General features: G+C 37.7%; 1 protein-coding gene across 1 annotated transcript in view; it reads left to right on the plus strand.

The window, feature by feature from the left end:
* TTBK2 (tau tubulin kinase 2) overlaps positions 1-25,387 on the plus strand; it is a 159,248-nt gene that overhangs the window by 63,078 nt on the left and 70,783 nt on the right. The window contains exons 4-6 of the mRNA XM_054716313.1: positions 11,721-11,794; positions 16,452-16,592; positions 18,685-18,789. Coding sequence (XP_054572288.1) covers positions 11,721-11,794; positions 16,452-16,592; positions 18,685-18,789 — 320 coding nt within the window. The remainder of the gene's footprint in view (positions 1-11,720; positions 11,795-16,451; positions 16,593-18,684; positions 18,790-25,387) is intronic.

Raw genomic sequence — 25,387 nt, forward strand, 5'->3', positions numbered from 1 at the left:
ACCCATGGAAAAGGAGAAAATACTTACAAATTATACATCTGATATGGGACTTTATCTAGAATATATAAAGAACTCTATAACTCATTAATAAATAGACAAATACCCCAGATGAAAAATCAGCAAAGGATTTGAATAGACTTTTCTCCAAAGAAGATATACAAATGGTCAATAAATACATGAAAAGATGCTCAACATCATTAATCATTACAGAACTATAAATCAAAACTGTAATGAGATACATTCACTCCCTTTAGGTGGCTACAATAAAAAAAAAGATATAGATAACAACAAAGTAGCTGCAGATGGGGAGAAATTAGAACCCTCATATGTTGCTGGTAGGAATAGAAAGTTGTTCAGCTCCTTTGGAAAACACTCCAGCAGTTCCTGTGGTCGCTTAAAAGATTAAACATGGAGTTATCCTATGACCCAGCCATTCTACTCCCATTTTCATAGCTGAGAAATGAAAACATATACTAGTATCCACACAAAAATTTGTGTATAAATACTCTTAGTAGAATTTTTCATAATAATAAAAAGTTTAAGCAATGCAAATGGACAGTCACCTCTTGAATAGCTAAGCAAAATGTAGTATATCTGTACAATGGAATATTATCAACAATGAAAAGAGATGAAGCACAACATGCTACAACATGGTTGAGCTTTGAATACATTGTGCTAACTCAGTGGTCGGCAAACTCATTAGTCAACAGAGCCAAATATCAACAGTACAACGATTGAAATTTCTTTTGAGAGCCAAATTTTTTAAACTTAAACTTCTTCTAACGCCACTTCTTCAAAATAGACTCGCCCAGGCCGTGGTATTTTGTGGAAGAGCCACACTAAAGGGGCCATAGAGCCGCATGTGGCTCGCAAGCCGCAGTTTGCTAACCACGGTACTAACTGAAAGAAAGACCACTTGTATGAGTTCATTTATATGAAATTTTCAGAATAGGTAAATCTATAGAGATAGAAAGTAGATTAATGATCTCGTAGGGCTAGCTAGGAGTGTGAGGGTGGGGGACAGGAAAAGCCTACTAAACGATCTGCATTTTTTTGGTTGAGTGAGGTAAAGCTGATGAAAATGTTCTAATACTGGATTGTGGTTGTGGTTGCACAAGTTTCTGAATTTTACCTAGTAATAGACAAACATATAAATTGACCATACCACGTCCACAGCCAATCAGAGTGAGTATGCAAATTAGAAGGCCAAAGATGGCAGCCTCCCAGCTGCTCCAGGCGCTGAGTGGCCAGGCGGGGCAGGATGCCTGCTATGAGAGGGAGGGGGGGAGGGCGCACGAAGGGATTTTTAGGAGCAGAGTCTGCAGTGAAGACAAAGATAGCAGACTCCAGCTGGAGTCTGCAGCAAAGACGAAGACAGAAGTCTGCAACGAAGATGGCAGACTCCGGCCAGAGTCTGCAGCAAATACGAAGAAGGCAGTCTCTGGCCAGAGCGAAGGCTAGGTCCCGGGTGCTGGAGGAAAACCGGTGCTGGAAGCCAAGGGAAGGAAGGCCTATTGCATGAATCTATTCATGCAACGGGCCTCTAGTATACTAACAAATCATTGAATTTTACACTTTTTTTTTTTCCTTGTTATGAATACGTTGGAGCGACTGATTAATAAAATTATATAAGTTTCAGGTGTATAATTCTGTAATACATCATCTGTAGAATTTTTCACTTTATTTATTTATTTTTTGTTTGTTAATCCTCACCCCAGGATATTTTTCCATTGATTTTTAGGGAAAGTAGAAGAGAGAGGGAAAGACAGAGAGAAACATCGATGTGAGAGAAACACATCGATTGGTTGCCTCCTGCACAGCCCTGATCAGGGCCCAGGATGGAGAGGAGCCTGCAACTAAGGTAAGTGACTTTGACCAGAATCGAACCCGGGACCCTTTGGTCTGCAATCCGACACTCTATCCACGGAGTCAAACCCACTAAGGTGAATTTTTCACTTTAAATGGGTGAAATTTTGGTATGTTAATGTTTCAGTAAAGCTGTTAAGAACTTATTCATTCATCTGTTCACTTAGTATGTCCCCTGTGCAGAGCTGAGTATTAGAGTCCCTGCCCTTGAAGTACTTACAGTCTAAGGGTTAAACAAGCAACCACAGACAGTGTTTTAAGATGCTGAAATTAAGTTTATTTATCTACTATATTCTGGTGGCTTTATGTACAAGTATAAAAACCTGTGAAAGTTAATCAGGTAGGAATAAAATGAGGACTGGCTTGGGATTGACATCACTTATACACAAGATAGGCCTCCTGTAGAGTGTCATTTAGATTATTTAGGTGTCTTCTATACTTTATTTAGTGTATTTGTATAAAATGGATCAAATTGTATAAAACTCTAACTCTTAGAAGAATTCATAGGTGTCCTTGTGACCATAGACACCAAAACTAAAAGCAACACAGATGTTTATACTGGGAGTTACTAAAAGTTTATAAAATGTTTTACCTAGAGACTTTCAATAGTTTTTGTAATATTTTTGAACCTTTCCTCTAATCTCATTGTGCATGAAGTTGAATAACTTTTTGTGTATGGAGTCATGATCAGACCTAGTAGTGCATAGTATAGGACTGTTTGCTCTTGTTGTTTGCTAACCAACCTGCTATGACTCAATAGACTGCCTAATTTACCTACCATAAGGCTTGTTATAGTTCTGGTATCTGAGTTCTACTCAGGAATCTTATATGAATGGTTCTCTGTCTTTCCTTTTCTCCACAGCAGTTGTTTTGAATTGTTAACATTCTCTTCAAGCATAATCTACCCTATTCCCCTCATTTTTAGAGATCATTTTGCTTAATTCTTCACAGGAAATATGGAAGTTGTGAGGTGTAAAACTCCTTGGACTCCACATTTTCTTCTCAGTCTCATTCATGGGTTCCTTTTTCCCCTTGTTCTGTTATTGATCCAGTATTCTACCGTTCTTCTGTGGGCAATCAACTCTTACCTCCATTGACAAATACACAGATCTGTTACCTTCTATAATTGACCTCTTTGTTAAACTTTACACACATTTCTAACACAACTTTCATGTCCTGTAGATAAACCAGTGCAAAATCCCCAAAGTAGAAATCATTATCCTCTCTCACACACTACAGCTTTTGTCTTGGTGTATGTATATACATGCAGTTTACCTTGTCAGGTTGGCTTCAAATAGAAGTTTTTCTTCACTTTCCTCTCTCTTCTCCATAATCTATTCTGCCTTTTATTTTATTTTATTTTTTTTAAATCTTTATTGTTCAGATTATTACAGTTGTTCCTTTTTTTCCTCCCCATAGCTCCCCTCCACCCGGTTCCCATCCCACCCCATGCCCTTACCCCCCGCCACCACTGTCCTGATCCATAGGTGTATAATTTTTGTCCAGTCTCTTCCTGCACCCCCCATACCCCTTTCTCCCTGAGGATTGTCAGTCCACTCCCTTTCTGTGCCCCTGATTCTATTATATTCACCAGTTTATTCTGTTCATCAGATTTTTTATTCACTTGATTTTTAGATTCACTTGTTGATAGATGTGTATTTGTTGTTCATAGTTTTTATCTTTACCTTTTTCTTCTTCTTCCTCTTCCTAAAGAATGAATACCCTTCAGCATTTCATATAATACTGGTTTGGCGGTGATGAACTCCTTTAGCCTTTTCTTATCTGTGAAGCTCTTTATCTGCCTTTCAATTCTGAATGATAGCTTTGCTGGGTAGAGTAATCTCGGTTGTAGGTTCTTGCTGTTCATCACTTTGAATATTTCTTGCCTGCATAGTTTCTGTTGAGAAATCACCTGACAATAGTATGGGTGCTCTCTTCTAGGTAACTAACTGTTTTTCTCTTGCTGCTTTTAATATTCTCTCTGTCTTTTGCTCTTGGCATTTTAATTATGATGTGTCTTGGTGCGGTCCTCTTTGAATTCCTTTTGTTTGGGGTTCTCTGTGCTTCCTGGACTTGTAAGTCTATTTCTTTCACCAGGTGGGGGAAGTTTTCTGCCATTATTTCTTCAACTAGGTTTTCAGTATCTTGCTCTCTCTCTTCTTCTGGCACCCCCATAATTCGGATGTTGGTACACTTGAAGTTGTCCCAGGGGCTCCTTACACTATCTTAATATTTTTGGATTCTTTTTTCTTTTTGTTTTTCCGGTTAGGTGTTTTTTGCTTCTTTGTAGTTTCAAATCTTTGACTTGATTCTTGGGATCCTCTAGTCTGCTGTTGGATCTCTGTATATTATTTTTTATTTCAGTCAGTGTATGCTTAATTTCTAGTTGGTCCTTTTTCATATCCTCGAGGGTCTCACTAAATTTATTGGCCTTTTCTGGAAAACACTTGAAAAACCTTATAACCGTGGTTTTGAACTCTATATCCAGTCGTTTGCTTTCCTCCATTTCTTTCATTTGTGACCGGTTTCTTTGTCTCCACATTTTGGCTGCTTCCCTGAGTTGATAGAGTGGCTTTGTGTGCTAGGTGTCTTATAGGGCCCAGTGGCCCAGCCTCCCCAGTTACCTGAGGTGGACACTCTTGGTGCACCCCTTTGTGGGCTGTGTGCACAGTCTTGTTGTAGTTAAGCCTTGATTGTTGTTGGTATCACTGGGGGGAATTGACCTCCAGGCCAATTGGCTGTGAGGATCAGCTGTGTCTACTATGGAAGGACTTCTGTGCTGTAGACACCCTTATGGGGCAAATCTTGCTTCAGTTGGGCTTTGGTGCTCAATGAGTCTGCCCCCTGAGTGTGTCCCTAATGGATCTGAGGAGTTGTAATCTGGATGGTCCTACTCTGACCCCTGGGTACACTGGCTCTTGGATCTCCAAGGAGGTGCTAATTTAGCCTCTGCCTGAGGCCACCCAGCAGGAGCTACAGAGAGATCTGCAGATTCCTCTTCTTTGTCTGGGTTTTGGACGTGTCCAGATGAGGCCCAACTGTGAAGCAGCTCAAGCTGCTGTGGGGCCTTGGGCCTTCTTTTGGGAGTTCTGGGGCTCTCTGACTCAGCTGCAGTTTGTTAGGTAAGTTTAGAATTCAAAGGACCAGGGCATTCATATGCAAAAGACTCTGCGCTCAGCTTGGATGGGGTGGTGTCTCAGGGCAGCGCAAACAGCAATGGCTTCCCGTCAGCCCTGCCCTAAGAGGCCCCTGGGTCTCAGTGTCCTGCAGTAATCGCTGCAAGCCGCCCTCGAGTTTCACCCGCTGCCAGACAGTCCAGTTTCTCCCTGTATGAGTCTGAGTCCCCAGAGTCTCGCCCGGAACTGGAGTTCAGAGCAGTCGGGGGCTTTTGTCTCCCTCCCACTTTAGACAGGCGTGTACTCAGTTGCCAGCCCTTTCTGCGCGCGCGCCTCCATACCTCTGCACTTTACTTCCGCAGCTCCTCTGAGTCTCAGTGTGCTTTTCTCTTCCCTTCTAGTTGTAGAATTTCCACTTAGCCAGCCTTCCTGTGGTTCTGAATAATGTCCGTTTTGTCTTTTAGTTGTAGTTTTAAAGTGGTTGTGCAAGGCAGCAAGTTCAGGTGTTTACCTATGCTGCCATCTTGGTTTCTCCTATTCTGCCTTTTAACCCTACCAGACCGCTGTACCGATTTTTCGGTAATTTCCAAATCTGCTGCTATACTGCTGTACCTAATTTTCAGTACTTTGCAGTCTGATAGTGTTAAAGCTTAATTTGAAATCTTTCCTCTTCCTTAAATTTTCACTTTCAGTATTTGAACCTTCTTCATATTTTACTTGGATTATTGTATTAACCTCCTAATTGATCTCCCTGCTTTTCATCTCCTACATAGATGAGCATCAAATGGTGAATAGTATTACCTTTCTAAAACACAGGCCAAATCATGTACTCTCATGCTTGAAAACCTTTGAACTAACCATCTCCCCCACCCATTATCTAATAATGAGTCAAATCTGAGTTCTTTTATGTGGCATACAAGACTTTAGTTACTTTTCGTGTCTCAGCATGCCCCCACTCCATCCCACCTTTTAACCCTTATCCAGCCCTCTAGTCATCTTTCATATATATTTGAATCCTTCAGATTTTGTGGGTATCCTCTTAAATGCTCTTCTTATACATCTAAAATCTAGTGATTTAACTCATGAAAATTTCATTAATAAAATGTTCAAATCTATGTATCCATAATAATTTGCTCATCATACTATATTACAATATTTTGTTTACATATCTGGGCCGTGAACTCCTTGAGGACATTGATCTTAATTTATCTTGTATTTCTTTTGCCTACTTTAGTACCTGGCACACAGTAGGTCTTCTTGTCTATATTTTGTCACAGTCTTTATTTCCCTTTTAGTTTTAATATTTATTGACAGGGTGTTACTTCAGAACTCACTTCAATTGATTATGTCATAATGATTCAGAAGAGAGGCTCTAGAATCAAACTGCTCCATCATTTTCCAGCTGTGGGGTCTTAGACAAAGTACTTAACTTCACTAAGCTTCTATTTTTACATCTGAAAAATAAGGATAATAAGAATACATTATTAAGTTGTGAGGATCAAATACATGTAAAGCACTTAATATAATGCCTGGCACAGTATGCTTGCCTACTATGCTAGTTTTCTTAGCAATTATTATTTCTATTAATTTTTTTCATTCACAAATATAGATTGAGCATTTCACTATTTGCCAGATATGGTGGTAGGTACCAGAACAAATAGCTATGGTCCCTGTACTCGTGGAGTGATACCTTAGTTTGTACTAATTATTACAAAAGTTATTTTAACAATGGCTCCATGGCTGGGTTGCTCAGTTGGTTAGAGTGTCATCCTGATATGCCAAGGTTGTGGGTTCAATTCCCGGTCAAGGCATATATAAAAATAAACCAATGAATGCATAAATAATTGGCAGGCACAACAAATCGATGTCTCTCTTGCAGATCAATTAAAAAAAAAAATACAATTGCTCTAAGTGGTGGTAAAGTTGCTATTCCAATTAAATTGTAGTTTTGCCCTGGCTGATTTGGCTCAGTGGATAGAACATCAGCCAGTGAACTGAAGGGTCTCGGGTTCAATTCCAGTCAAGAGCACATACCTCGGCCCTAGTCGGTTTGGCTCAGTGAATAGAGCATCGGCCTGTGGACTGAAGGGTCCCAAGTTCGATTCTGGTCAAGTGCACATGTCCAGATTGCAGGCTTGACCCCTAGTAGGGGGCATACAGGAGGCAGCCAATCAATGATTCTCTCTCATCATTGATGTTTCTATCCCTCTCTCTCCCTATCTGAAATCAATAAAAATATATATTTTTTTAAAAAAAGCTCATACCTTGGTTGCAGGCTCAATTCCCGAGCAGGAGGCAACCAAAGTGTTTCTCTCTCTCTCTGTCTCCCTCCCTCCCTTCCACTCTCTCTAAAAATCAATGGAAAAAATATCCTTGGGTAAGGATTAACATAAATTGTTGTTTCTTCATGCTACCAAAAATTTGTACATATTTATTGAACTAACTATTGAGTAGTTTTATTAATTGCACATATAGGAAATAGAATAGTAGTACATTATGCCATAAAGTATGAGATAAGAACTTATCAAACTCTTACCTAAAGCAATAAAGATGCATCAGTGAATCCTAGAAAATTTGCTACTGACTTTGTGTTTTGGTTGCTCAATAAGGGTATACAGTTTATATGTTGTGTTTTTTTCTTTTTTAAAGTAGTGTGGTTTTAGTATCAAGAGATAAATAGTATTTTGGTATAACTTTATTATAAAGATATTTTAAAAAGAGCATTCCAAGAGGCGTTAAATCTGGTATAGCCTTTTGTTTTTAGGTGGTCGACATGTTTTTGTAACAGAAACATTGCATTTATTTTATTTTTATATATCTTTATTGATTTCAGAAAGGAAGGGAGAGGGAGAGAGAAACATCAATGATGAGAGAGAATCATTGATTGACTGCCCCCTGGACGCCCCCTGTTAGGGATCAAGTCTGAAACCTCCATTGACTGTGACCTTTTGGTTTATAGGTTGATGCTCAGCCACTGAGCCACACTGGCCAGGCTATAGAAATTGCATTTAAATGTTACATGATAGGAAGTTAGAATCTTGCAGAATCCATAATAATAAAAGTGTAATATGCTCATTAGACCACACAGCCCAGTGACCTTCCAGACATCTTTCCGGACGAAGCCGCGGCGGCAGGGGCTGAGGCAGAGAGGCAGTTGGGGCGATCAGACAGGCAGGCGAGCAGTTAGCGGCAATCAGGCAGGCAGGCAGGTGAGCGGTTAGGAGCCAGCGGTTCTGGATTGCGAGAGGGATGTCCAATGGCAGTCGGACATCCCCCGAGGGGTCCCGGATTATGAGAGGGTGCAGGCCGGGCTGAGGACCTCCCCCTCTCCCGTGCATGAATTTCGTGCACTGGGCCTCTAGTTGAAAATAAGAGGAAAATACTCTTTAAATTATTTTTTAAATTGTTTTTATGAAGCTGAAGAAAAGAGTAAGTTGCTAATTGACCATCATTTTATCCTTTCATTCTTCTACAATTTATAATTTTACAAGCATGTAAAATACATGTAAAGTGTTGAACATATATTGTACCCATTGTGAATTATTTTTCCCATTGCACCTATTCTTTCTTTTCAACAAAGCACAAAGAACGAGAGAACAATGTGATAACCCAGATGCCAAAGAGAAGTGTGGAATTATTAACTAAAAATGTCTGGATTGTATTTATATTTTAAGTCAGTCAGTGGACAAACTTTTTTGATTGTTAATATATAGTTCTCATTAGTCTACCAAATCTTGTCCTTCTAGCTCTTGGTCTATGACTTCCTCAAGCTTCTTCAAAGATTGTCTCACATTCCATTTACTCTTGAACCCATTGCAGACTGGCTCCTGCCCCTTCTACTCATTAGTGACCGCCTAATTTTTTATGTTAATTAGCACTTCTGAGCCCTTCTATAGCTCTTGTCATCAGCCACTTCCACCTTAAAATGCTCTTCTCTTTTGGTTTCTGTGATAACCCTTTCTCATCATTTCCTCTACCTTTCAGGCTATTACTCTGTTTCTTTCATGGACAATTTTATTTTTTTATTATACAGGCAGTCCTCGGGTTACGTCAAACTCAACATACATTGTTTCATGGTTATGTCGCCATCTCCCATTTATTTATAAAAAAAAAGTTCCATCATTTTGACATATGTACACATGTGCGTTATGTTTTTTATTATTTATTTACCACAAGTAAAGTCCAGGAATTGTTATCTTTCTTTTAAATGATTTTTACTGTTTCACTTCATTACTGCTGTGTATGTGCTCCATGTGAGTGACGTAGGTGCTTATGTAGTTACATCGCGCCGTGGGATCGGATCTCCGACATAACCCGAGGACCTACTGTACTTTAAAGTTGCATATTCTATAACTAGAGGCCTGGTGCATAAAATTTGTGCATGGGTAGGGTCCCTAGGCCTGGCCAGTGATCAGGGCCGATCAGGGCCTTCCTTCCCCCAGCTGCCAGCTGCCAGCTGCCAGCTGGGGCTTTCCTTCCCTAGCTACCAGCTGCCGGCTGGAGCCTTCCTTTGTTCCGTGCCACCCCCAGTGGTCAGCACATGTCATAGCTAGCGGCCGAACTCTTAAGGGGAAAATTTGCATATTAGCCTTTTATTATATAGGATTCTGCTCTTAAGTTTCTTTTCTTCTCATTCTTTTTCCTTTCAACTAGGCAATCTTCTGTCTGTGTTTGTAGTTCCAAGTACCTTCCATTAGCTGATGGTTCCCCAATGTATTTCTGGGGCCCAGTTTTTGTTCTCAGTACCAGGCTTGAAATTACAGTGCCTACTGAATTCAATTGGTTACCTTCAAACTCCACATTCTAACATCTCTTCTATACAACCTACTTTTTATATCCTCTTATTTTGATACAACATTTTATTTTATTTTTTTTTTTTTTTTTGCACATTAGGCTTTTATTATATAGTATATTTTACACTATAATTTTCAAAATTATATGTGCAACAATTATGTAAGAAATGAAAATCTTTGTTATAATTAAGACTGACTAAAATTGGAATGAAGAAAGATGTTTTGTTACTAGTTCTTTAAGCAAAAGCTGGGGGGTATTAGATAGGGCGGGGTTATACCTTGGGTATGGAGTTGATGAAGTTTCAGCTTAGCTTCTTTACAACTTTTATTTTATTTTATTTTTTTTAATTTCTTTATTGATTAAGGTGTCACATATTTGTCCTCATCCCCCCATTCCCATCCCACACTCCTCCCCACGGATGCCCCAACCCCCTGTTGAACTTATCTGTTGGATAGGCTCATATGCATGCACACAAGTCCTTTGGTTGATCTCTCCCCCCTCCCCGCAACCTCCCCTATCCTCCCTCTGAGGCCCGATAGTCCGATCAATGCCTCCTTGTTTCTGGTTCTGTTCTTGTTCATCAGTCTATGTTGTTCATCATTTCCCCTAGATGAGCGAGATCATGTGTCCCTAGAGATATACTTATAAGAACTGAATGTGAGACAAGCAATAATAGTTATGCTGACAGGCAAATGAATCAGTCTGTAGTGAGTTTCTTTCTAGACCAACAGTTACAACATTTTATTTAGTTGTACCAATTTCTAGTAAAAAATCTACATCTTTAATATCTCTCGGATTTCTCTTATTTTTTTCTCTCTACTCTAATACTTAAGATTGAAACCCTTATTCTCTCTCTTGGGAAATTGTAACTATCCCCAGAGTGACCTTTCTGCCTCCTGAAGTAGACTTTCTCTATAGTCTATCCTTCTTATTGCCATCATAGCAATGTTCTAAAATGCAATATTTGAAGTGTGTTTTTCCTTAAAATCTTTTAGCTGCTTCCCCAGCAGTAGTTTTCAAATATTCATCCATGGTCCATCTGCTTTTGAATCATTTAGAAAACTTTTGAAAAACTCATATCCTATATCTTCCCCTACAGATTCTGAGTCAGTACAGAGTTCAGGAATCTTTAAAACATTTCCCAAATTATTTTAATAAGCAGGCAGGGTTGGAAAATATTGTCCTATTCATGTGGTTCAGATTCCTTATCCTGGAGTCCAAGACTGCTCAGGGTCTGACACCTGCCTGCTTCTTTGGTGCCATCTCTTTTTGTTTTTCCTCCTGTTTTCACTGTGCTCCAGCCAGATGCTCTCTTCTGGCTCTGGAACCTACCAGTCTTGATCCTCTTTTAAAACCTTTGTTTGCTTTTGTTGAATCAGAGCCAGGACCCCTAGATTTCTACCTGTTCCACCTCTGCTTCCCTCTGTACCCTAGGCAGCACTTCCTTGGATTTTACGTGTGGAATTCAGGTTGAAAACCACTGAGCTAATTAAAATCAGTGAGGTCAGAAAAGGGACTCACTGACAACTTATAATGGTGAATGGCATACCATATCTAAAATTCAGAATTTATATTCCTAATAAAGTTATTATTTATTTCTCTTCTGTACTTTCATATATATAATGTCTGGTCTGTTTGATCTGAAATGACCTCTTAATTCTTTCCTTCTTAAATAAATTATCATCCATTTGTTCCCTCATTCATTATTTATTTATTTGTTCAATAAACATTTATTTGAATACATAAAGACCACTGTAGGATTTGGGGGGAGGTGTGTAGAAAATTTGAACAATATAAATTCTCTATCCTTTAAGGTTCTAACATAGGTCCTTTATATTCAATCATAAAATTCTTTACAAAAAAACAAATGATTAATTTTTAGAAGATAAACTATAATATAACCTTTTCCACTGTTTTTTTTTTTCCTTTTTTTTCCCCCTCCAGGGAAAGACCATGTTTGTAAATTTATTGGCTGTGGGAGGAACGATCGCTTCAATTATGTGGTCATGCAGTTGCAGGTAGGTTGCCTTGAAAATATATCTTAAAATCTTTCAGTTCTGATCAAAGTACCTAATTATAGTGGAAAATAATAATAATAACAACATTCTTGGTATCATATCAGAATATTTTATATTATTCAGATGAAAATTTGTTTAAACACACTTGATACAGATATTTCCAAAGATGGAAGGGTTGTCTCAGTTATTTTAGTTGATTCATATCTTCACTGATTGTTATCATTGCAGTTTTCAATCCTTACATGGATTGCTGGATGTAATGTGAGTCTTGCCCAGTCCCTATCCCCTCCCTTTCTACCCTCTGTTGCCTTAAGGATCTAGTTTTCCATTTATGTGCTCAAGTACCAACCTGACCTGCTTAAAAATTTAAGCACTAGTTGAGATAGAAGAGAAATGCTAGTCCTTTTTCTCTTTTCATCTTTTAACATTGCTCTCTCTGTTCCCTATCCTTCAAATGAGAAGTGGAGTTGGATTGGGGCAGCAGAGAGAAATTCAGAAGGGGAATATTGGAGTAATGACTGCAGCAGGGAGAAGAGGGACCCACCCCCTTCTCTCTGACACTACCTCTGTCCCGAAAACACACACACCTCTGAACTGTAGTCACCCTCAAAGGGTAAAAGCTTGGTTCACCTTGCTGCCTAAGTTAGAGATCGCAAGGTTTTCTTTCATCTGTGGCAAAATCTGTTTTGGGCATTTGGTTGTTTTCTTTCAACTTAATAACTACATAGCAGTGATTTCAGAGACATGGTCCTGGCCTTAAGTGTTTCTTTCCTCTTCTGCTCAAAAGGCTTTTCTTGTTTCCATCAGCTGCCCTTCAGCATTTGAGTTAGATGTAAAGATATTAATCTCTCTGTAGACTTAAAGTTTTTAAGTCATATGTTTCACTATCTCTTGAGCCAGCACAGGTTTATAAATTCTTTGGTTAATCTCTTCCCACCCACTCGCCAACCCCACCTTCCCTCTCAGATTCAACAGTCTCTTCCTTGCTTCTATGTCTCTGGATCTATTTTGTTCATCAATTTATTTTGTTCATTAGATTCCACATATGAGTGAGATCGTGTGATACTTGTCTTTCTCTTATTGGCTTATTTCACTTAATATCATACTCTCCATGTCCCTCTATGCTGTTGCACAGGGTAAGAGCTCCTTCTTTGTTACTGCTGCATAGTATTGCATAGTGTAAATGTACCACAGCTTATTTATCCACTCATTTACTGATGGGCACTTGGGCTGTTTCCAGATCTTAGATATTGTAATAACACTGCTATGAACATAGATGTGCATACATTCTTTCTGATTGGTGTTTCGGGTTTCTTGGGATATATTAATAGAAGGGGAGTCACTGGGTCAAAAATTCTTGGAATATATCTTGGGATATATTCCTAGAAGGGGGGTCACTGGGTCAAAAATTCTTTAAAGAGCACTCCATCAGCTATTAAGTTATCTTGAGGAAGGACAACATTTCCTATAGGAAGGACAGGACTAATACTTGATTCTTTTATTTACCAGTATTCGGAATAGTTGGTTGGTTCCCTAATATTTTCCAAAGGGGACTAACTAGCCCTCTCTTTTTAAAAAATATAATTATTGCCCAGCCAGTGTGGCTCAGGAACCAAGAGGTCAGGGTTCGATTCCCAGTCGGGACACATGCCCGGGTTGTAGGCTCAATCCCCAGAAGGGGGCATGTAGGAGGCAGCTGATCGATAATATTTCTCACCAATGTTTCTATCTCTCTATCCCTCTCACTTCCTCTTTCCTCAAAATGAATAAAAGTATATTTTTTAAAATTCTTAAAATATATATAATTATGAATTCATAGATTTAACATGATCTGTGTCTTTCAATCATTGTTTTTCTTTTCAATGTTCAAATTGGCCCATCTTTGGCTAACAGAACTTCCTTCAAGTTGTATCCTGATTCATTTTGACAGTACTAGACTGCAACATTCTTTGATAGCATCCTTACTTTCTGGTATAAAATTGTGTACCTGGCTCTTTCTGTATAATTTATGTTTTAAGTGGATGGATTCAGGATACATATATATATTTCTTTTTAAGAGAAAATATATCATGGTTTATGTTCATATTTCCAATTCAAGTTTTTGGTAATAGAATTGCTACTGCCCTCTTTGATTTTATATTGTGAGGTTATGCAACTTTTTAAAATATGTAAATGAAATTATATGATTGGGATTTACATGAAAATAATGCATTGTATGTGTGTGGGGAAGGGAGAGGAGGGTATGTGTTGCTGGGGAGTAGTAGATAACAGATGAGGATTAATTATATTATTTTCTCTCCCTTTAAGTATGTTTCAAATTCTTAATAATTAATTATATTTGCATTTTTATTAGGACCATGTTAAATTTATAGAATTAGTTAGGAATAAATGAATTTACTTTTTTATTCAATAATATTTATTCCACGGGGAGAGAGAGAAACATAAAAAAGTAATAATAATAATATTTACTCCATATTACTGTGTTTAAAGGTTTTTATATGGCTGCATATTAGTCAGTGAGATGACTGTACCATGATTTATTTAACCTTTCATTTATTGATGGATATATAGGTTGTTTTTAATTTGTCTTCATAACAAATAATAACCACTTGTAGTATATATTCTGAAGTACAGAGTGAGGCAAAAATAGGTTTACATTTGTTCATATGGAAAATGATACAATAATTAATAAATAATAATATAAGAAAAACTTTCACATACTCATAACTGTAAACCTTCTTTTTCCCCACCCTTCATAATTTACTGGCTCAAACCTGCATGTATTTACCATGTTAATAACTCTTTCCTCATATGCCACACTTGTACTTATATTTTTAGATTCTGTTATTTGATGCCTTAGGTGTACATTTAAAAGGATTTAAACCCAACCTATGTGGCTCAGTGGCTGAATGTCTTGAGGTCACAGTTTGATTCCTGTCAGAGCACATGCCCTGGCTGTGGGCTCAATTCCCAGTAGGGGACATGCAGGAGGCAGCTGATCAATGATTGTCAGCATTGATGTTTCTGTCACTCTCTCCCTCTCCCTTCCTCTCTGAAATCAATAAAAACATCTTAAAAAAGAAAGTATCTTTAAAAAAAATTTAAAAATAAAAGGATTTAAAATCATTACTTATATCATAAGTTTAATTTAATTGATTTCCTTTTTTAAAAGACATGTTTTTATTGATTTTTTATTAGAGAGAGAGGAAAGGAGAGGGATAGAGAGATGGGAATCGAACCATGACCTCCTGGTTCATAGGTTGACGCTCAACCACTGAGCCGTGCCCGCCGGGCTAATTGATTTCCTTTCAAAAGCTTTTATGGTGGTGGAAATTGTTTTTAAATAAAGTTTAGTATTAGGTATATTTTTGGCAATGAAAATACTGATTTTTGAAGAAAAATTTATTGGAATGCTAATAAAGGTTATTAGATACTCTCATGGGATTATAAAAGTTGTTCTGCATTATCACTTATTTTACATTTGCTGAGGATATAGAGAACAACAAATTCTCCTAACATTAAAAAAAAAAAAAAAAGATAACTACCAATTCGTGCTGTGGGAAAACTGCATTTTTTAAGAAGATATGTAGTATGAAAGGTTCCTGACATTCTGGTAAATTTTCAATTCTTAGTTTACTTGAGTACTATTTAATACTTTATTTCAAATAGGTACTTAAATAGCAAGATTTTATTACTTTTTCAAAAGTGAACCAACTGTCTTTAGTTGAGGTGATGGTATTAGTGGTATTAATCCTAAACATATACTACAAAATTTTGGGAATAGGGAGATTGGCATATTTAAATTTCCTTGAGATATAGGGGCCAGTTTCCATTCTTTGGGAGGTAGAACTGCAGCATTGTAACCCATTCATCTCATCAGATTTGGTTGTTACTTAGGCTATAAGGAACCTTCTGGTGAAATAGTACTGTGAAGTGGAAAAAGAACACTTTGGAATCTGGCAGACTTAGATTTGAAAGACAACTTTACCTTAACAGTTTAACATTATTTAAATTCTCTGAGCCTCAGTTTCCTCATCTGTGAAACAGAAATGACAACTTCGATTCAGGGTGCTGTGAGAATTAAATGCAATCATTAATGTACATTCATTGCTTTTATATACTGCTAGAAGTAATTGAGTGTTTCATAGCATTTTTGTTCACAATAACAATAATTAGCATATATTCAGTACCTACTGTTTGCCAGACAGTATTTTAAACACTTTTTTAATCCTCACAAAACACTGGCCCCATTTTTATATGGAAACTGTGACAGAAAAATTAAGTGGCTTGTATGGAATACAAGCCACTTAATTTTTATACACACACACACACACACACACACACACACACACATATATGTTTACATATATATAATCTTTTAAAGTAATCAAGACTATATTTTGTTATGACATCAGAAACAAAGGGAATTGTGAGTTGGAAACATACTATGTTAAAAAACTGGTTATTCTTAAATTTGTCTGAAATGTTAATGTATTACCCTAACAGAATCTTTTCTCTTGAGTGAAAGAATCATGATTTGGGTAAAATCCTTGCTATTTCAGTCAAAACATTTTTAATGATAAATGGATAATTCCCCATCTTTTCTTATAACATAATTTTAGTACCATGTTTGAAAGTGTTTATTTGGTTTCCATAGGGTCGGAATCTGGCAGATTTACGCCGTAGCCAGTCCCGGGGCACATTCACTATTAGCACTACTCTTCGGCTGGGTAGACAGATTCTGGAGTCTATTGAGAGCATCCATTCTGTGGGATTCTTGCACCGAGACATCAAACCGGTAGGGGGCTGTTTCCAGCCAGAGCACAGAATGAGTTTGCTCAGTACTCTTAATCGTAAAATGGGACACAATAACTTACAAGTGTAGCTTTCTATATTAAATGCAAGATAATATTTTAATTTCTGTAGCAGAAATGTAACTGGAAGCAAAATATAACTTGCCTTTTCATTTAAAAAAAAAAAAGATAATTACACACTACAACTTATATTCAAGAGCTTTTCTCCTACAATGAAAATGTTGTTCAACAGCCAAATTAAAAATAACTAATGCTTGGCTATTATTATTATGTATGTTAACATTGCCATATTACTTAGCTTTATACCTAAATTGATAGTTATTCTTTGGATTTCTTTTTCCTAGTATTGGTTACAAATATTTACAAAAGTTGTTTTTAGATATTGTCATGATGTTCTTTTGAACTATTTTTTATTTTTTTATTTGCGTTAAGGCTAGGAAAGAATTCAGGGCAAAGAATTAAACTATAAGAGAGTTTATTTAAAAAGATACAGAGGTAAAATAAGTGAGTGGTAGAAGAAATGGGCTCAGGAACCAAGTTACAGAGGCAAAAGAAGGGTCCTTGGAGTTTAGGAGAGCGGAGGTGAAGGTAACATGCCTGGGGGAAGAAGATGGGGAGGGGGAAGGCACAGGCATGCTCCCGAGGGGGAGAACACCTGAACTACTTTTAAGTAATAAATTATACTTATAAGAAACTATTTAGCCCTAGCCAGTTTGACTCGGTGGCTAGACCGTTGGCCTGCCAGACTGGAAGGTCCTGGGTTTGATTTCAGTTGAGGGCACATGCCCAGGTTGCGGGCTTGATCTCCAGTAGGGGTCATGCAGGAGGCAGCCGATCAATGATAATCTCTCATCATTGATGTTTCTATCTCTCTCTCCCTCTCCCTTTCTCACTGATCAATAAAAATATATATATATAAAAAAGAAACCATCAATTTTGAAATATTACTTTTTTCTTCTGAGTATTACAGTGGCAATATATAGTACTTTTTTCCTATTGTTTTTCTTAGATACTATCATTTCCATAACTGAAATATACTTTTTTATTTTTCCTTCTAATTTATTTATTTATTTTTACTTTTTAAGATATATTTTTATTGATTTCAGAGAGTTTATTTAAAAAGAAACTCTCTGAAATCAATAGAGTTCACAAGGCCAATACTCTCACTGAGCCAAACCAGCTAGGGCCTTCTCATTCAAAAAAAAATTTTTTTTTTATTGCTCACAAGGGGAATGACCCATTGTGGAAATACTGTGTTTACTAGAAATTTTTCATTTTTGGTGCAGTTGAAAATTACACCATCTTTTGCTACTTGATTTCTAAAATTAGTTTACATGAAAATGGCAACTAAAAGTAACATGATTGAATCAGACTTAATGAAACGTAGATTTCTTTGGCTCTTATTTCTATGCCAAACTAAATGTCATTATTTGAGAACTGGTGATGAAGAGCTTCCATTTTTATCAGAAAGTTCCCTAAATAGAACAATGTTTTAAAATAAAAGCTAAGAATTCTGTGACAATTTGACTTTTGCTTTTATAAATTCTCTTGTTTACATACCCATCTTTGCAAGTTTGTGGTCATTTAACGTTACATTTATTTTTACGCAGGGAAAAATACAAAGTATATTTTCCTTAAGTCTGTTTTAAAATGTTTCCTTAAACTGCATCTTAATTTTTACACTTAGCGAAATTCAGCTTTAGGATATTCATTTACATTTCTGAGCTATGTGTTTGATTTTACCCACTCCTAGTTCTTTCCATTTTAAAAAATTAAGGATTGGGTTTTCATTTAGGCAGTGGCTTAGAGGAAGTTAGAGTTCTGATTTCAGTTAAGTCAGTGTTGTGTTGTATACAATTTTTTACAGTTGCTTAAATCTTTGTTGCTCAAAGTTCACTTGATCATAGGCATTAATAGAACCCACAATGAAATTTACAGTAAACATAATTGACTAGAATAGTGTATTTGAGACATGTATGCTGTATAGAATTTAAGTAGAAAAATTAAAATATAGAAAGGATAATATATAAGGACTAATTATAAGAATATGTATATTTTCCTTCTTTATTTTTCTAGTCGAACTTCGCCATGGGTCGCTTTCCTAGTACATGTAGGAAGTGTTACATGCTCGATTTTGGCTTGGCTCGACAGTTTACTAATTCCTGTGGTGACGTCAGACCAGTAAGATTTTTCATGTTATTAAATATTTGAGACTTAACTTATTACTTATTATATCACTCTATTTAAAGAAATGCTAATTATGTATCAGAATGGATGTGATTCAAGAAGTAGCATACATATTTATGATTAAATCATAGAAATGAGTTAATTATTCCACTATTAAAAGTTGTAGATTTTAAAAAAATAAATTAGACACAGATTTAGAGTTGTCTTGTACTAAGAACACAAATTAGCCCTTTAGGATCAGTGGTCTTTTTTTGCAGTCCAAAGCTCTTTCTACATACTACGGTTCTTCTCTTTCAGTTATTGTACTTTTCATATCCATTTGGTTCTTTTAAAAATGTCTCTTTATTGATATTCTCTATTTGATACGATGTTGTCATACTTTCCTTACTTCTGTTATCAAGCATTCCTTTAGTTCTGTGAAGATATTTATAATGGCTAGTTTGAAATCTTTTTTTTTTTTTAATATATTTTATTGACTTTTTACAGAGAGGAAGGGAGAGGGACAGAGACTCAGAAACATCGATGAGAGAGAAACATCGATCAGCTGCCTTCTGCACACCCCCCACTGGGGATGTGCCCGCAACCAAGGCACTTGCCCTTGACCGGAATCGAGCCTGGGACCCCCCAGTCCCCAGACCGACGCTCTATCCACTGAGCCAAACCGGTTTCGGCTAGTTTGAAATCTTTTATTGTTAAATCCAACACATTTAATCACTCTCACAGACAATTTCTGTTGCCTGCTTTTTTGTTTTAATGTATGGGAGATAATTCTGTTGTTTCTATGCATACCTTATAATTTATTTTTATTAGAAACTGGACATTTTAGATCATATGTTGTAACAATTCTGGGTACTGGTCCCCCCTTCCAGGGCTTGTTATTATGTGCTTGTTTATTTGTCTAGTAAATGTATTACTTTAGTGAAGTCTGTTTTTTCCACTTCCCACCCCCAAAACACAGTGTTAATTTCCACTAATTGATTGCTCTATTGTTTACAACAGTGCTGTATGGCACAAATTCCTTGACAAAGTAATAAAAGTGTGCCTCCTAAAATGGAATAGTTCCCCCCCCCTTTTTTTAAAGGAATTTATTGAAGTGACATTGATTAATAAAATTATACAGGTTTCAGATGTACAATTCTATAATACATCATCTGTATATTGTATTGTGTGGTCACCACCCCAAATCCAGTCTCCTTCCACCACATTTATTTCCCCTTTACTCTCTTCTTCCTCTCCCCAGCCCACTTTCCCTCTGGCCATCACCACACTGTTGTCTGTGGCTGTGGGTTATGCATATATGTTCTTTGACTAATTCCTTCACCTACTTTCATCCAGCCCCCCCAGCCCATTCCCCTCTGACAGCTGTCAGTCTGTTCTATGTATCCATGCCTCTGTTCCTATTTTATTAGTGGATTTTGTTCATTAGATTCCATGTGTAAGTGAAATCATATGGTACTTGTCTTTGACTGGCTTATTTCACTTAGCATAATACTCTCCAGGTCCATCCATGCTGTCACAAAAGGTAAGATTTTCTTCTATTTTAAGGCCAAGTAGTATTCCAGACTTTGGAACTTCAGAGGGAAGGTGGGGGAGGGTGGGAGGGAAGAGATCAAAGAACTTGTATGCATATATATATGCATAACCCATGGACACAGACAATAGGGTGGTGAAGGCTGGGGTCAGGTGGGGAGGGCAGTCTAGAAGCGGTCAATGGTGGGGAAAAGGGGACATATGTAATATTTTCAACAATAAAGATTTAATTTTAAGAAATGATGAGAGAGAATCATTGATTGGCTGCCTTCTGCATGCCCCCCACTGAGGATTGAGCCCGAAACCTGGGCATGTGCCCTGACCAGGAATCGAACAGTGACCTCCTGGTTCATAGGTTGACGCTCAATCACTGAACCATGCCACTTGGGCTGCTTCCATATCTTGGCTATTGTAAATAACACTGCAGTGAACATAAGGGTGCATATATTCTTTTGAATTAGTGTTTTGTGTTTCTTTGGATATATTCCCAGAAGTGGAATTACTGGGTCATGAGGCAGTTCCATTTTTAATTTTTTGAGGAAACTCCATACTGTTTTCCACAGTGTCTGCACCAGTCTGCATTCCCACCAGCAGTGCACGAGGGTTCCATTTTCTCCATGTCCTTGCCAATAGTTGTTGATTGTTGATTTATTGATGATAGCCAGTCTGACCAGTGTAAAGTGGTATCTCATGTGGTTTTAATTTGAGGTCAGAGTTTGATATTTGTTCTGACCTCAGGTGGACTCCTGTCATCTGTCTGATTCTCCTTGTTCTCCCTTGGAAAGCCTATAGTCTAGGCTGTATCTTCATTAGATCCACCAATCTCCTCCCAGTTTCCTTTGCTACAACCTCCACTATTTTTGAAAGGTGTCTTGGGTTTAAACGTAACTGTTGCATATGAAACAATTTCCTTTAGGAAGAGTTTAAGAGTTACCTCTTTTTCATGGACATAGACAACAATGTAGTGATTGTGGTGGGGAGGGGTGGGTAGAGGTGGAAGAGGGCATAAATGGTGTTGGGAAAAACAAAATACAATAAAGAAGAGTTATCTCTTTTTGCCTTCTGCAAGGACTGTGGCTAGTTGTTCTCTAAGTGACTTATTCACTTTAGGAGCTGAGTCCTTTGGTTCAGTTGGGGGTAGCAGTCTGAAGTCCCTCAGCAAGGAATCACTGCCTCATGAGCCAAGAGAATGGCAGTTGGGGTCCCAATATTCTCTGCACACCATGTTCAAGGTAGAGCCTCTATTCCGTAAGGGAAGGCTACCACAGTTGCCCAGGACTTAGCCTGCTCAGCAACAGACAGCTGGGAGAATATGAGAAATACTGAAGTCCTGCTTCTGTATGGGAAGTGGGGAAGGAGGGAGCCCTGTGTTCTTGTGTGCAGCAGTCTGGAGTAGAGCCACCCTCACTGATCTCGAAGAGAAAAGGGAGGGATCAGTTTTGGTTCAGCTACCATGGACTTCTCGCCTTCCTTATTGAAGAATTTCATAGGTTTTCCTAGACAGATGTTTCTTCATTTGTTATTTGTCCTAAGGACCACTTCCAGAGGCTTTAGTTGTTGTTTGTTTTTTAAACATTTTTATTGATTTTAGAGAGGAAGAGAAAGACAGAGAGAGAGAAAGAGAAAAACATCAGTGAGGAGAGAGAATCATTGATCAGCTGCCTCCTGCACGCCCCCTCCTGGGGATCGAGCCCACAACCCTGACATGTGCCTTGGACCAGAATCGAACCTGGGACCCTTCAGTCCAAAGGCCAACGCTCTATCCACTGAGCCAAACTGACCAGGGCTTTAGTTGTTTTTTAAAATAATTTTCACCAGTTTTACTGGGCAATGGAGCTCCTCTTGTTGTCACACTGGCGTTTGTTCTCCCATTGTCGTTCTTATACTTGTGTCTTCCTTTTACCTTTAGTTTTGTTTTAACTTGCTACTGATTGTGACTCTATTCCTAGAAAATTGGTTGCACAGAAATTGAAACACTGGTTTTGAATGAATTAATTATATAATAATAGTTGTATACAGAAATGTAAATTATATTTAAAATAAGGGCACATGAGAACTTAAGTGCCTAGAAATTACAAGAGAATCTTTTTTATTCTGGTGAAGGTCTTGCATATTAATAGTGAAACATGGGGTGTGGGGAGCACATCTCCCCCTTGCAGGTTCTTGCCTTAGGATGTTTGAAGGATAAAATTCACGGGCTAAAAGGACTTGTTTGTAAAAGGGTGGAAATTTATTGGAAGCAAATACAGACTCCAACATAGGGAGGGGCTCCCAAGGGGGTAACTCACTCAGCTCCTTTTTTCTACGTTTTTTTTAAATGCTGTGGTTCTTTGTCTCTTCATGCTCCCTTCTAATTGGACCCCTTCCCCATTTTATGACCCTGTGCTTTTCTAATTGGTTTCCTTTGCAGAATATCAGCTTCAAAGTTTAAAACCCACATGGTGCCTCCCCTTTTTCTCTCCCCCTTATCTTGCAACATTCCTCTATCTCCTGTGAACATATTTCCCTCTTTTCAGCATCTGTGGACATTTTTCTATCCTCTGTGAAAGTATGTATCCTTTTTTCCCATACTTGGTGACTTTTCTTTATCCTCTGTGAACATCTGCCTTCCTCTCCCCTTATCCTGTGACACTTTTCTATTCTTTATGAATGTATGCCTTCTGGTGGCTCCAAGCCCTCACCTATGCCTTCCTCCCCCATGGACCCTCTTTATTCCTAAAACTACGCAAACCTGCCTGTTTTGTCCCTAGAATTCCTTTCAGTAGGTAGCAAGGTAGTTACTGTTCCAAAGTCCGTGTGCACTATGCTTCGAAAGGCCACGGCTCAAAACATCTTAGTTTAGAGTAAGGAAAGGTTTATTGATCAAGAAGGTTCCTACTGAGAAGATGGGAGACCTAGTGGTTTCTCAGATTCATCTTAAGAAAGTACAGAGTTCAAGCTTCTTTTATGTCAAGGGAAGGAGATATGAGAGGGGCATTTGAAGTGATTGACCACTGCAGCCATATGAGTGCCAGCAGTGGTCTGAGGAAGATCAGTGCTACTTGATGTGAGTCTGGTCACAAGGTTCCTGAAAATCTTTGGTAAACAATACATACTTCCCTATCTCCTCAAGCCACAAGCAGAATTCCTCTAATGATTAGCATGTCTATATGCTAGACTAAGCAGAAGCTATTATCCCGAAGGCCATGGGAACAAAGCAGGTTTGAAAAACATGGAGTCAGAGAGACTGAGCATTTCATTATTACAGTAAGTGATGAATTTAGTATCTATTTAACTTACTAGATCTGAATGTTATTCTGGAATCTTCTTTTTATTTCAAGTATCTATTTTAATTTTTAGAATATTATCAGGTTATTTTATTCTCTCATTAACATATTTAATGAGCACATATTATGTGTGAGGCATGGATGTAGGTGCTGGGACTACAGCCATGAATAAGCAGACCAAAATAAGGCTCTTATGGATTTATATTTTAGTGAAGACAAATAATACACAAATAAATACATAATTTTAGATAGTGACAAATGCAAAGAAGAAGCACAAAGCATGGTACTGACATAGAGGGAGTGATGGGCAGTGAGGACAAAAGACTATTTAGAGGTGTTAGTTAGAAAAGCCTCTTATGAGGAGGTATTGAGTTGAGAGTTTGAAGTAAGAGCAAGCCATGTGAATATCTGTTAAGAAAGTGTTCAGGCAAAGGGAACAGTGAGTGAGGGTAAAGGTTCTGAGGCAGAGTCATTTTGGTGTATTCAAGAAAATGTAGGGGAGCCACTGTGGCTATAGCATAGCATCATAAGGGATAAGTGGAGAAAGACGAGGTTTAAGAAGTTGGAAGGCTCCCCAGACTGTGTATGATTTTGCAAAGAGATCAATTTTATTCTCAGTGTGATTGGAAGCCTTTGGAAGTTTTTTAGCAGGATTGTTGTATAACCTATAACATGATCTGTCAATAAATTATACAGGGTGGGGCAAAAGTAGGTTTACAGTTGTTCATATGGAAAATAACACAATAATTAATAAATGATAATACAAGAATAAACTTTTGCATACTCATAATTTAAGCCCAATTTGCTCCGCCCTATATAGTAGAGTTATATAAAGAAGCAGGTAATATTTAAAACATAATCACGTGAGATTTTAAGTACCTAGAAATTGTAGAAAGACTATCTTTGGTTTTATCAATGTTCTTGTGTTAATTGGTAGCTAGGCAGGTAAAGAACTTAGGTTTTATGTAGTTTATTGGATTGAAATATATTTCTGGAATTCTAAATAACAGTTTTTCAATTTTTAGAACATGTTTTTTTAAAAAGGCACTCTGGCTGTAAAGAAGAAACTATTGAGAGCAAGAGTAGAATCAGAAAGACAAGTTAGAAGACTAACACGAAGGTCCAGTGATCAATGATGGTGGCTGGGACCTAGGACATTAAGGTCATGAGAAATTATTGTATTTTGCATGTATTTTAAAGAAAGATTTAATAAGACTTCCTTCTGGATTTGATATTGGGATGTGAAGGAAAAAGAAGAGTCAAGAATGATGACTAGATTTTTGTCCTGAATGAATGGTCATGCTATTAACCATGATGGGGAAGGATGAAGAACAGATTCGATAAAGGAATAAAAACACAAGTTCTATTTTCTAGAAGTTAAGTTTGAGATGCCTCTTAGATTCGAGATGGAAATAACAAAAAACTGATACAATATATTAATTTGTAGTTCAAAAGGGAAATCAGGGCTGGGATAATTTAAATTTAAGAATCATTTGCTCCCAATGTTTAAAACTAAATGGTAATTTTAAAAAATGAAACTAGATTAGATCAGCTAAGGAGAGGATATTGCTAGGTAAGAAAAGAGGTTCTGAGTTTGAGCCTTTGGGGCACTTAGCAACTTGATGATGGAAAAAGAACTGTGAGCCAGCCAAGAAGAGTGAGAGGGAGGATCAGCCAGTGAGGTAGGAGAAAAATCAGGAGAGTGTGATATCTTGGGAGCTGAGTGAAGAAAGTGCTTCAAGTATGTAGGGGTGGTTATCACCTGCACCAGGTGCTGCTGATAGGTCAAGTAAGGT

The sequence above is a fragment of the Eptesicus fuscus genome, chromosome 5 (genome assembly GCF_027574615.1).
Source record: "Eptesicus fuscus isolate TK198812 chromosome 5, DD_ASM_mEF_20220401, whole genome shotgun sequence".
NCBI lineage: Eukaryota > Metazoa > Chordata > Mammalia > Chiroptera > Vespertilionidae > Eptesicus > Eptesicus fuscus.